Source organism: Aotus nancymaae, unplaced genomic scaffold (assembly GCF_030222135.1).
Source record: "Aotus nancymaae isolate 86718 unplaced genomic scaffold, 86718_ANA_hifiasm-v0.15.2.pri h1tg000039l, whole genome shotgun sequence".
Lineage (NCBI taxonomy): Eukaryota > Metazoa > Chordata > Mammalia > Primates > Aotidae > Aotus > Aotus nancymaae.
This window is the reverse complement of record NW_026988453.1, coordinates 563,474-577,657: the sequence shown is the minus strand read 5'-3', so window position 1 is coordinate 577,657 and position 14,184 is coordinate 563,474. Positions and strand designations below refer to the sequence as shown.

The window sequence follows — 14,184 nt, the reverse complement described above, 5'->3', positions numbered from 1 at the left end:
AAACCAGTCCTAACACAAATTTTGAAAATGCACTCGATTTAAAAGCTGCACCATCATTGATCATGCAGATACTACACTTTCCACAAAGATGAGGTCTACATTGTTAAATATAGTTCATACAGATACTTCACGGGGCTAATTTGGAAGCATTCTTGGCATAAGGTATTGAAGATTTAGCTTCTTCAAAGATAAAGAGATCTGGCTTGCTGGGGCAGCCTGTAAATGTCCATGTGCTGGGAGTGTCCACATGGAAAGAATCACTCATTTAATCACATCTGCATACACTTACCTGTGCCTGTATTTGGACATACATTCCTATGCAAAACTCTAAGCTAGATACTGAAATAGAGCAGATACTCAGATTAATTAAACCGATGGGCCATTTTATATCCTGTGATTGTGCATGTGTGTGTGTGTGTGTGTGTGTAACTCAGCTACTTCTTTTTTCAAGCATGAGTTTTCTTTTCTTTTCCATGTGAACTTCTATTAAGAAGTTGTATCTAATGGAATGCAAAAATAAACACAGCTCATGGAGTACTTCACATGTAGATGCCAGAGACATCCTTCTTCTTGACCTTACACTTAAAGCAATATTAGATATGGATAAAAAGCCTGAGATGAAGACATTAGGTAGGCTACAGAGCCATGATAATTTTACGATTAGGGAATCCAGTGACAGCCCACACAGATCTTGGGCTCACTGGTTTTTTTCTGGTGGCAGGTACAAACTTGGGCACCATTCATTCATTGTTTGTTCATTTATCCAGAAAATATTTATTGTATTTTCACTGTTAGGCCTGTTCTAGGTGAGAGATACTGGAGTAAAAAAAAATGGTTCTTATCCTCATATAACCTAAATTCTAGATAGAGAAGATTGAGAATGAAAAAAATACGCAGTCTCTCAGGTGGTCATAAACAGTACGGAAAAAGATAAAGCAAAGTTTAAGGAAATGAAGAGAAACTATCGAAAGAGATAGAGAGGAGAGGGACAGTGAGGTAAGAGGAAAATCAAGACGAACATCTGTCCCATTGTGTGGGATGTCCCATTTCAGGAGGAATGACGATTGTTTCAAATGCTTCGGAGAGGCCAGGTAAGCTGAGAACTGAGGACTGGACATTGTGTTTGGCCATGTAGAGGTCATGGAGCGGTGATGAGAATAGCCAAATTAGTTTAAATTTAAGACAGAATGAGAGAAAAGGAAAGGGAAACAGAGAATATAGAAAACTGCTTTATAGACATTTTGCTGAGAAGGGGTGTGAGGAATGAGATAGTTATTGGAGGGAGATGTGGGCCACAGGAGAGAATTTTATACAATGGGAAATATGATAATTTGGTGCTAATGGTACGCTCCGGTGCAATGGGAAACTGATGATGTCGAAGAGAAGGGAACTTGCTGAATTGATGTCCTTGAGTAGTTGAGATGGATGGATTCTTCTAGACCAGATTTATAAGTTCACGTCATTCAACAGGTCGAGCGTATACCCAGGATATATACGCATCTATTCTTAAATTTTATCTGTATTCTACAACAGTAGCATGTGTCATACATTTCAAAGCATATATAAAAATATAACCAGATGCTTTGTAGAAAAAAACATAAAAATAGAAGCCCCAGTATTTTATCCCAATATCCCACAGTCTTATACACATACTCCTTAAAGTACACACATTTAACTTTGGAGTTCTTACCTGTAGACACTGTCCCTGTTTGGCACTGATTTACTTAACAGCAGTTGAAAGAAAAGAACTTGATTTTTTGTACTTGAGAATCTGAGTTTTCCTCCATTTAGATTTCTATCTAGGAAGCATTTTGACTTAACCAACTCTTTACAAAGAGTAATAATTTTAAAATGTAACCAACTTGAGATGATTTAGTTAAAAGATCTAATTCATAAGCAGGTTCTTCAAATGTTCCTAGAGGTTACTTTGGTCACACATAGTATCACAAAAATGCAAAAGTTACTCAGAAAGGAGAACAACCATATTTCAATTTTTATTTGTTGCCGTTGGGTCACTTTTTTGAACCACAGGTCATTCCCACGGCTTTCTCTGTATCCATGAGTGAAAGACAAAAGTATATGACTCATCACTGGTATACGACAATAACCTTGGACCACACGATAGGAGAAGTGAGAAATGTAGCCAATTTCTTTCCTGTAGTTTCTGTGTAAACATATGGCAGTTTACATAAAAATTACAGAAAGTACAGAAACCTAAAGGCAAACTAAAAGTTGTCCCCAGATTGAAAAGAGGAAAGAGTTTAAGTGATACCCACTGGAGATTTGCTCAGAAGACTTTACTTTCTGGAAGATGTTTTTGCTGATTATAAGGCTGAAATCACCGGCACAGACTTATTTTGCGATTGGCTGATATAACAATAAAACAGTGGTGTCAGTGGAACCACGTGAAAGTCTTTAAGGTAGTCAAAGGAATCATTCCTGTAGTTCCAGTGTAATCCCAGTTGCAGATTCACATCGTCAGGCATGTCAGAGACCCCTGAAGAACAGTCGTCACATTCACAGTGTGTGGATCCCGATCTCGAAGGGAGGCAATGCTCCTAAATCAGTCTCTCCATCGCAGGGGGCGGCATCAAGTTCCACATTTCTACTCGAGAGCCCTCCTTCTCCTGACGGCTGGGGCTGTAGGTTCCCTGAGTTGCCCTTTTGTTGGAGGTGACAACAGCAGCAACGACGGCCAGCAAGAGGATCAGTAACAAGGCGAGGGTCACTGAGCCAAGAGCGGTGAAAACATCCGAGATCAAGCCATCTGCCAACTGGAAAGATTGAAATCGTTGGGATGTGAATGCTACAGCAAAGGCAAATAAATATTCAGGACAATGAAACTATCCTGGGAGGAAGACCAACCAGAGTAAGCTGGTACCACTCAGTACTGTAGAAAGACCAAGGTATTACACGAAAGTCAGATGTTCTTATTCTGAAGTCATTTATAAATAATAATCTCTCTAGCATCTAAAGTCTACAGTCAGAAAATACGGCATGAAATGTCTACCAAATTTACCTAATCTCTTAATCTCAGTGACTGAGATCATTCACGTAGCAACAAAGGCAAAAGATGAGTCCACACTTATATTTGTAAAATGATTCTACATCTATAGTTATGTATTATTCATGATCTCTTTCCTCCCTTGCCAAAAGTTCTGATTTGGGACTGAAGAAATGGTTGTTTTACAGTTTTGTTTTGTTTTGTTATACTGGGAAAGGATGAAATTAAATTAGTTGGGTCTTGTGGGAAAAAGTCTTGAGACAGAGGAGGGACTGTGACGTGCTAGTCTCAAGGGGGGTTTCCACAGGAATCACTTTGATTCGGATTCGACATGGCAGTTGAATGGTTGTAAAGGCACATTTAATGCTGAATCTAAGCATCTAGCAAAAGAAAGCAGCAGGTAGAGCCCCGTCAAGGGGAGCTGGATCCTGGGCTCTCAAGAGTTGTTATTTCTACACAACGGTTTGATTAATGTTAATTCCAATGTGTTTGCAAAACACTTAAGCAAACCCGAACTCCATCAGTTTAACAATGGGTAACAGGAAACTGTGATTGAGTTGTATAGAACTATTAAAGACAGAAAGCAGTTACTGTTTGAATTTTGAAACTGATTTCTTTCAAAGCCATATTTCTGTCAGAGTAAATCAGGAGTAAACTCTTTTACCTTCTCATTTAGCTTTCTCTAGGACTCATCCCCACATTACCAAGCCAATCTATTACAAATGAAATCTTTGTTTAACATCCTAGAAAACTTAAATATCTTTTCTATCATTAGTCTCTTTTTTTTTGTTCCCTGTGTCTAGGTTTAAATTATTATACAATTAATATAATATTCTAATATCTTCAGAGTATTGTCTTGGATCTACTCATGATAAGCCTTGCTCAAATGTGGTTTATTAGTTTGTGCATTCATTCAACAATACTTATTGACCATTTACTATGAGCATTTACTGAGCTAGGAAATAAAAATACAAAGACAAATAAAAGTTTGGAATCTGGAGCTCAAATTCTGGAGATAGAAGAGGAAGACACACACAAACACATATACAAATAATCATAATACATTATAGATAGGCGTTATGACAGTGTGATGAATTAATTGTGTTGGGGCACAGGTGGAGTAAAATTGGAAAGAGACATGATTATCCTTTGAAGGATTAGTGGATGCTCAAGTACTCCAAGAAGGAAATTTCATTTGAATGAGACAATCTCAGGTGGCTCATGCCTGTAATCCCAGCACTTTGGGAGGCTGAAGCGGGTAGATCACTTGAGGTCAGGAGTTTGAGACCAGCCTGGCCAACATGGTGAAATCCTGTCACTACTATAAATACAAAAATCAGCTGGGTGTGGTGGCAGTTGCCTGTGATCCCAGCTACTTGGGAGGCTGAGGCAGGAGAATCGCTTGAACCCAAGAGCTGGAGGTTGATGTAAGCTGAGATTACGCCACTGCACTCCAGCCTGGGCAATGGAGCAAAACTCTGTCTCAAGAAAACAAAAACAAAACATAAAAGGCAAGAAGATATAAAAGTCCATAGAATTTAGGGAAACAGTAAGAAACCCAGTGTGACCAAAGACATTGACCAAGAATGTGTACATTTGAATTGGGAAAAGATGAGAAGAGTTGGTGAGAGAAAATACTATAAAGCAGAAGGATCTCGTCAAGAAATGTGAATGCCCCACTAATCTCAGACTTTTTCCTGCAGTCAGTGAGGAGCCACCGCAGATATTTAATCAAGAGTGTGATATGATAAGATCTGGTAACAGGGTGGAGGCTGGGAGATAGTGTAGGTGGGGAAGAAACTGGAGGCAGAGAAGTTAGTTTATCTTATTAGTCATGATGAGAGATTACCTAGGTCTAAATTTAGCAAAGGAGTGAGAATTGAAGGGAAAGATTGGTTGAGAGAGATTTCTGAGGTAAATTCGGCATCACCCCATGTCAGATTGTGTGGGGTACTGGGGAAGGGAGGAAGGATGAAGATGGATGTTGATACTACATTAGATGAGCAGGTGGATCGGGATGTCATTCATTGAAATTGGGTTCACATGAGGAAAAACTGGTTTCACCTGAGGTTTGTGTAGGAAGACTATGAGTTGAGGGTGGGAAAAACTGGTCTTAGGCAGCTCGGAGACATTCAAGACTTTAGTACTATTAGATAATTAGAAATAATTTTACTATCCCATCTCCATTTCACATTTCTGTGAAAAATTCTGGGTTACAACAACTTTTCATCCTCCAGTGATGGGAGTTTTGAAGTAAAGCTTATAGAACTTCATAGAGTTCAGTAGTTTTTCAGAAAAATAGTTTATGTTAACTAGAGGGCAAGTGCTGCATCCATACTGTATGATCATGCTTTTGTAAATGATTATATCTGTAAGGTTTGAATGAAGCAAGCGAGGTTCGAATGAGGCAACTGAGGCCGGTGTAAGGCTGGCTGCGTCGCGGAGAGTTCAGACACACCCCCTCCCCTCGCCGGGAGCTCGGACACACCCCCTTCCCTTGCTGGGAGCTCAGACACACCTCCTCCCCCCCAGCCCCCGGGAGCCCGGTAAAAAGCCCCATCAGGACCTACCTGATACTATTTTGCCCTATCTGGGCCCCACTGCCTGCCTACTATTTTGTCCTATCTGGGTCCCACTCCCCTCCATTTTATCCCACTCACCTTGGGCACAGCCAATCAAACTCCTACACTCCCTATAAAACCCCATGCCTGAGAGGAGTCCGACTTCTCCGGCCCCTCCTGTCCCGACCGCAGAACCTCTCCTGGGAACCTGGATAAATTCCCTTGCATTGGATTATTTTCATGCTGGCCTCAGTTTCTTCATTTTATCCTCAGCAAGAACAGACCTTACAGCCGGTTATTGGAATAAAGAAATTTAATCGGCTCCTGGGCGAGGTTCTGTGGTCCGACAGGAGGGGCTGGAGAAGTCTCGCAGACTCCTGTCAGACATGGGGTTTTATAGGGAGTGGAGGCATTTGATTGATTGTGGGAGAGCAGGATGTGGACGTGACAAGCTGCTATTGGCAGGTAGGTGGGATTTCCGGTGAGCGGGCCACTCAGGGGGAGTGGGACCTGGACGGGACAAAATGCTATTGGGTAGGTTCTGGCAGGGCTTCTTTTGAATTTTGGTGGGGTTTTCCAACGGCGGACTAGGAGGTGCTGAGTGCACAGCTTGGTGCCAGGCGTGGAGTGGTGATGTAGTTTCTAGGCGCGGAGGGGGGTGGGCGTGTCCAAGCTCCAGCAGGGGGGTTGGGTGTGTCCGAGCTCCCAGAGTGGGTTGGGTGTGTCCGAGCTCCCATGAGGCGACCGGCCTTACAATATCTTTTATAAATAAAGATAATTCTGGCCTGGGAAAGAGGAACAGAACCCTAGAGTTGGACTTGAAAGGTCAAAAGGCAGAGACACAGAAGGGAAGATAAAATCTAACCAGCAAAACACCTGGGTGATATCCAATGATCTTTAGAAAATGCACACTCTGGTTCTTAGATATTGATTTTATCTTAATCTGTCCAGTAAATCATGTCATCTTTTGGAGTAAATGGCTGTTCCTGGATGAAAGAGTTGGGAGTGTCCACACCCATGCATATGAGAGAAAAATCATTTGATTTCTCTCTGTTTTCTAAACTTTTCTGGGCCCTTCTCTTCTCATTCAGCCTGAGATTGATTACACTGGGTAAACTGAGGCCTCCTAGATCCTCTCATCTGCTTCGTTGCGACAGGAGAGGAAGAGGGACTCATGGGTGTGGGGACCCGAGTCCTTGTTAGCAACCCAATTCAGAAGGCTGACCTGTTTCACATATTTTGTGATTTCTGAGGAACCACGTTCTTCATCTACAGTTGCTTTGCTGTCCTTAAAATATGATAAAAACAGAAGAGCGAATGCAAGGCCTGGGATCCAGCCCCACCTCTGCCAGTCCTGGCTGTGTAATGAAGTGGTTAAGAGGTCAGTCTTCAGAGGCAGAGACCTGGGTTTGATTCGTGGCTCTGCCAATTACTTCTGCAAACACAAGCAAGTTATTTCACCTCTTAGAGACTCATTTTCACCACCTATAAAATGGAATATTAATATCTGCTTCAAAGGATGGGACCAAATAAAACACAAAAAATGTAAAATACAAAAAGCACACCCTATAGGAAGTTCTCAAATACATGAACATATTAGTAGTCATTAGTATCCCATTTATCATTATCCCTAATTCTATTTGCTTTTAAAAGATAAACTAGAATTCCCTCAGGACCTTGCAGTATGACAAGGGAGCCAACCTAAAAACCTAATATTGCAATTCCCAGCCTCATATAAGGTTTTTGATGAAACAGTTCCCCTAACTGTATCAAATAGGGCATGTCATTAAGCTTTAGAGTGAACTGAATGAGTAGGGTTTTGAAATCGCCTCTTGAGGGCCCTTTGCTTTTAAATTCCCATGGTTGAAAGGCTTTTTTTCCTCTACTATTCTTCAACTGTGCTTAAAATATACAGCACTAGGATGGATCTTTTGATAATTGAAACCGCTAGGACACATGAACCGATGATGGAGGTCTCCGGGTGCAGGACGAGGTTTAAGGCCAGCCCTATTTGGGTTGGTGGTGTCTAACACTGCACTTTTGAATAACCTTTTCCTGAAAAGACAGACCCCAGATTAATTATAAATATCATGTAAAATTGTTTTTTCTAAAAAACGACATGCTATCTCTAGTCAGTTATCATATTAACATCTTTTAAAAATGTATATGGTACGTATGATTAATTTAAACTGTGATTACTTTGAACTCTGTATCTGCAGAATAAAATAGATGTTGCACTTTTTCCCCTCAAAGAGGATTTATTCTGAAACATTAACTGGGTTCTGGCCTATATAGGACCCAAGCAAGGTTCTGCCATGGTGTTCTATGAAACTCTCAAAACCTATTTTGAACCTTCTTTCCTGACTGTCGTATGCCGGAATGTGCTAGAACCATACATCGGCATGTGTTTTTCCTTTTAATCCCAGAGGAGAAATTTTATCTGGTTTCTTCTGAAGGGGACTTGGAGACAGTGTGCACTTGCTAAGCAGATAGAAAGGGGTTTGAATCCAGTTTCGCTGCTTGTTTAGTATACTCAGCCTGCATACACTGTTTTCCCACTGCTCTCAGAAACGTCTCAAGAATGAAAGAGCAAATTTAAGGCCTGGGATCCAGCCCTACTTTTGCCACTCCTGGGTGTCATGAAGCGGTTAAGAGCTCTGGTCATATACCGTTTTTCCATAGTATATGTAGGCTAAGTATACAAAATGAAGCAATAATTCCCATGTCTTAGAATTGTTTTGAGAATTATAGTGTCTAGTGGATATAGAGTTTCTCATGGGACACACGCACAGGATGAGAACTTTGATCCGTGTGGTTGCTCTTGTTTATGATCCTGAGTGACCTTCCGCTGATTGATTTTCATGATCCTGTTGGATTTCAGAACTCCTACCATCCACTCAGGGCTGAACTTGTGAAAATGAGGTGCTTCAGCTTATCACGCTCACTGTGCTCATGTGGCAGTGGTAGAAGGGTGTGCAATCTGGGTCTATCAGAACCAGCTGTTACTAATTGCTTGACAGTTCATCTAATTTGGAAAACACAAAATGAGCTGGAAATAAAAGAAACGAGATGAATTCTGTTGTCAGCATCAGGATCTATCTTTCACGATATTTAGGGCTGATGACAGCATTCGAAATAATGTGAAAACAGTAAACATATCAGAAGGAGTCCTGAAAAACTATGAAATGTTGCAGGATTTTTTGGAAAATGTAACCTCACGTTTCCAAGTGAATGGAGGTGTAAACATGAAAGCTCTGACTTAAAGTGAGGAAATTCAAGAACTGATGCTGCAGCCATCACCCTCCCTGAGGTCCTTTCTCTCATGCCTGTGTTTTATAAAACCAACAGAAGTATGTTTGTGATTAAAAATGGAGACAATATTTGGGGTTAAAAACTGGCTCCTGGAAAACACTATGGTGGAGTGAATTACTTCAAGTCTTTCCCGGAATTCAGTTGTATATATATCAGTTACATAGAAGTATGTGGAGACAGTTTAAGATGGGAAGTTAAAATGTTTGAATGTGCCAATTGATTACAGGTGACATTCCAGCTTCAATATGTGCATTTCTGAAACTAGTCGTGTCTGTGTGTGTATTTAGTGCTACATCAAATAACCAAGTAAGACCATTATGTGCAATGAAGAGAATTAGCGATTCATGGAAAATTACTTTCAACACATTGTGTCTTTAAAATGCTAGTTAGAATATTTGTCTCCCATCTACATATATTATGCAAAATAAAGTCATCTCTTGAATGCTTATCCTCTAACATTTTTAAGAAAGGAATAAAACTTCGGAGAGCAGTTCTTGTGAGTTATTATTCTAACGAGCAGATCGTCAGCTTGGTGGATGGTAAAAACCTCCCACACGGACCTCTACCACAGATACAGTCCTTGAACTATTTCGTATCAGTGAATTGTTAGAAACGGCCGTTTCCATAGTAATATTGAATATGTGCCAAAACCCTGTTTTTAAAATTAATATTGCTACAGCAGCCAATTTTCAACCATAAATATACTGTCCATTTTATAGTCATAAGGGGAAAATAAGGTATTAAAAAGCCAAAAGAGAGGACTCGGGGAGTATCCTGGGATAAGGAGGAGGCTATCCAGCCAGATGCTCCTTCCACCAAATAAAAGGCTTAGGAATGTGAAGAAAGGACAGCGATCAGAGAGCCACCAGGCACCTTTCCTTTTGAGCAGCAGACCGACAGCAGGGAACAGTGGAGGGAGGGATCTGCACTGCATGCTGAGTACCATTTTCTCCTTGGCACTGCCCCACCTCTTCATCTGGCTGCTCTGCTTCTCCCAGAAAACAGACACGCTCCCACTGGGATTGCTGAGAACAGAACAATGGTGAGCTATGGCCCCCTCCAAGGGCTGTAAGACTGCAGTTAGCAGGGTTTGAAGTTCCTTGCTGGAAGAAGAAGGAATCCAATATAACGTCTTTCTCATTCATTCTCACCACGTGATTACAATTTCTTAGAACTATGCTGATTGGGGTCAGCACAATAGCCAGGGGAGGAAAAACTGAGCTGAGATGGGACAGTCTGGGGAACCACAGCCTGGAAGATGCTTCCTGGGAACCTTCTGATATGATTTCCATGCCAGGAAGAATGGTATAGCTGCGATAGGAAGGAATAGGCTACAACAGCTACTTCAGAAATGTCCTGTGGATGCACTGGAGATCAAAGAGAGAAAAAAAACTGATCTAACCTAAGGATATATATTTGGGATTCTATTTCCAGGTTAAACAACCAGCCTCTTAACATTAACCCAAGCATGACATATTTCCTCCCGTAGACCTTTACAGAAAAGACTCAGTGACACTGAGATTTGACATGTGCTGTGACATTGTTCATAAAGAGACATGTTTATTCCTGCATTAAACAAGTCGTGTAATCACAATGCTAGCTAGAAGGAGAGTGGTGAGCCAAACCATCCCTGGCAGGAGCCGGTACAGGCATTGGTCTGTCAGAGCAAGTATCAAGACAATTCACAACCTCTCACCTACTGAGGATACCAGATTTTCGGCAGAAGCACAGATGCAGCTAGAAGTTTGAGGACACTGCTTTCATATTTTCTCTCCATAAGCAGGTGGTATAAGTGATAGCGTTGTTTTCTTTGGAGCACATGGCCTTGTGAATAAAAATTATCTCTGTCTCATACAAGAACCAAATCCCAGCAGCTGAAACGCAGTTATATTTCATTATGTTTTGTAAATTTATTGTTGAAAGATAATAGCTAGACATTTTTTCTGACCCCGTGTCAGTGGTTTTGCCAGATGTTTTTAATACAATATACACTTTAATTCTCCTAATAACTCAACTAGGTGGGTGTCACTGTTTGCTGTCACCTTCTTGGGGAGACCTTGCCTGACTATCCTCTTCGATGGCAATCAGCTTTCATTCTCTCAAGCACGCAGCACCATGTGACGTCTATAGAGCTTACGTGCGTCTCCTACTGTAATGGAAGCTCCATTTGGGTGCAGATATTTGCCTTTCTTGTTCCCGATTGTCTCCCTGGCGCCTGGAACAGCGTCTGTTCCACAGAGACACTTCAGACTGCCACTTGGCAGAAGGGAGTTAAAATTTAAAGAGCTTGTCCAGCAGCATGCAATGAGCTATTGACTTTATCAACACAGAGCTTCTTCCTCTTGGGATTTTTACCTAATAAAAACCTCAGCACATGTCCAGCAGAGGAATGGAAGCGGCAAGGGGAGGAGCCGTCTCTGAGGTGCTGCTGGTGGACTTTGGTGTGGCAGAGAAGGGATAAGATGGCCCAGGAGCCAACCAGACATGAATACGGTTGAGTATTATTCCTTTTTGTGAAATCAACAACAAACCATGTTTGTTTTTACCTTTTCCTGCCCCTCATATCTAGAATGGAAACATTATCAAGTGACACAATCAGGAGCTGGGAGTGAGGATGAAAAACAAAAGTGAAAAAACAAGCAGCAGCCGCCAGCTATCATTTGCTGCATGTGAATTATTCTTTTGTCTCTGTTAGATGAACTACCAGACGTTAGCTTGGCCTATTTGGGTCTCAGAAGAGCTGTGTGGACACTCATTCTTTCCTCCCTTTTCTTCTCTTTATTTCATTTGAGAATAGTGGTGGCTAAAGATTCAGAGCGTGTGAATCATTCAGCGCTATGAGCTGCAAACACTTTTCGTTTTCAAGGCACATCCCTTTTATCTCTTCATTGCACTGTGCCCAGACCCGTTGGTAACCAATTCCCCTACCATTCTGTTCAAACTTCTCTTTTCTGCATTCCCACAGTCACAGTGCTGGTCCAAGGCATAACTGTCTTCTCCCCAGGTAATTCATCTACTCTCTATACACTCTTCTTTCCTCCAGAATCTGCGTCCTTCATCCAGCTCCACAGAAAAAATGACCTTACTTACCTGACTAGGAAGCCCTGGGAACGAGCTATATCAAACCTAATCATATCAAATATACATTGGTAATTTTATTTATTTATTTAGAGACAGGGTCTCACTTTTTTGCCCAGGCTGGAGTGCAGGGGCGCGATCTTGGCTCACTGCAGCCTTGACCGCCCGGGCTTAAGCAATCTGACCACATTGGCCTCCCAAAGTGCTGGGATTACAGGCACGTGTCACCCCATCCAACAGTTTATAAGTCGAGGCTCTTTAATTAATGAGTCCCATTTCCCCATGACGGTCATCATCAGTTGCAGCCTAGCTACTGGGGGTTCCAGCAGAGCAAATGCTCTTTACCTGCCACTTTTCAAAGAGGAATCACCTGCTCCTGCCAACCACTTCTCCATCCTGAAACGTGCTGTTCATTCAATCCTGCCTCTCCTCTTCTTAAAACACTATTCAAACTTTGCAAAGCCTCTCCAGGGAAGCCCATGTAACTCCCCTCACCTGTGACTCTTACACAGCAATGTCCAGGGCCGGCACGTTTTTGAGAAGAGCTGTAGGTAGGCCTGCCTGGCATAGCATGTGCACATGAATGTGTAGCTGTTGTTTAATGTGAGTTAAGCCAAATTCTGTCTCTCCCCATTCTATAGTAAGGAATGACTCTTTGTTACTCTGGAACTTCCCAATAATGTAAAATGCAGTCCTTCGCACAAGTGGCTGATCAGCTGTTACTGACCCACACACTTGTAACACTGATTGCCCTGTTTAACACATTATTAAGTTCTTTTCAGTCATAAGAAGAGTTTTATGGCCAGAAAGTTTGCTGGTGTGAAATTCATCCATTCATTTCTTCATGCATTCATTCACTTACTCAACAAAATTACTACTGAATGCCTTCAGAGTTTCAGATGGCATAGTAGATCCTGGGGACATGCAAGTAAAAGGCACAACCACTATCTTTAAAATAATTCACTATTTAGTGGTAGTGTCTGGGGGTGGGGCAGCTATATAAACAATTACAGTTCCATGCGGGTGGTGTTAGTTTAGAGGTGAGTATGAAGGAAAAACAAAGAGAAAGGAAGGTGGACCTCATGGCATCTCTAAGCTTCTCAAAGGAAGTTTCTGGGAAAATGAGGTAAAGAAGAGTGTCCTGGGGTGAAGGAATCCCCATGACCCAATTGTTTTAAGGAGAACAAGAATCATTCCTGTGGTTCTGGGACACTTCCTGCATGCCTGGGAAACTTTACAGAAGGGTAACTTCTTATGCTGAGCCACAAATGGAGAAGAACTAGAATAGGAAGTGGCAGAAAGCTCTGTGCCAGGAAAGTGTTTACCGAAAACTGGGCACATAACCCATCTGGATACCATGTCAAGTAACCTGATTTCTTCTCTCTCAGGAGGGCCAGGATGGAGCGAACAATTTCATGTGTACTCACTGCTGATCCTTTCCTAGCCTGATGACTTATACCAGTTAATTGAAACATAGCAGTCTCATTATTTCAGTTCCCTTATGTATCTGCCGGGTCATCTACTAACCTTCATTTTGTAGTGAGGAAAAAGATTTGAGTTTCTTCAAATCCCATTTCTGCCATACTAAAAAATTTTAGAAGGTGAAGTATACATTTGCCAATTGATTTTATACAGAATTCCAAAAGCAAGAGAATATTCAGTGACAAAATAATTAAAAGGGCAGGGGACAGTTTGAGGAAAAAGATACTAAAAAGACATGCCAGTTGGTGACTAAATGCAACTGATTGCATCCTGGATTTAAAAAATCTGTAAAGGGCATTATTGGGACAATTAGGAAATCTGAATATGGATGACATAGAAGATGTTAAATTTCTTGATGATCCTAGCATTGTGGTCGTAGAACGAAGTCGTCTTTCCTAGGAGACACTTAGTTGTAAAGTGTCATGACATCTGCAATCTACTTTCTAATCACTGAACAAAATAAAATACATTTATATGCATAGGGATAAAGCAAAGGTAGCAAAATGTTAAAAAGTTGGTGATCTGGGTTAAGGATTTACGTACATTAATTGAAACCTTTTTTCCAATTCTCAAGTTTGTATTTTTTTTCCAAGCAAATTGTTGGAAAAGAATTTAAATTTTTTTTTTTTTTTTTTTTGAGACAGAGTCTCACTCTGTTGCCAGGTGCCAGGCTGGAGTGCAGTGGCGCGATCTTGGCTCACTGCAACCTCCGCCTCCTGGGTTCAAGCAATTCTCCTGCCTCAGCCT

General features: G+C 41.4%; 1 protein-coding gene across 1 annotated transcript in view; it reads right to left on the bottom strand.

Moving 5' to 3' along the window:
* Positions 1–1,969: 1,969 nt before the first annotated feature.
* CRB1 (crumbs cell polarity complex component 1) overlaps positions 1,970–14,184 on the bottom strand; it is a 219,534-nt gene continuing 207,319 nt past the window's right edge. The window contains exon 12 of the mRNA XM_012459588.2: positions 1,970–2,774. Coding sequence (XP_012315011.2) covers positions 2,559–2,774 — 216 coding nt within the window. The 3' untranslated portion in view covers positions 1,970–2,558. The remainder of the gene's footprint in view (positions 2,775–14,184) is intronic.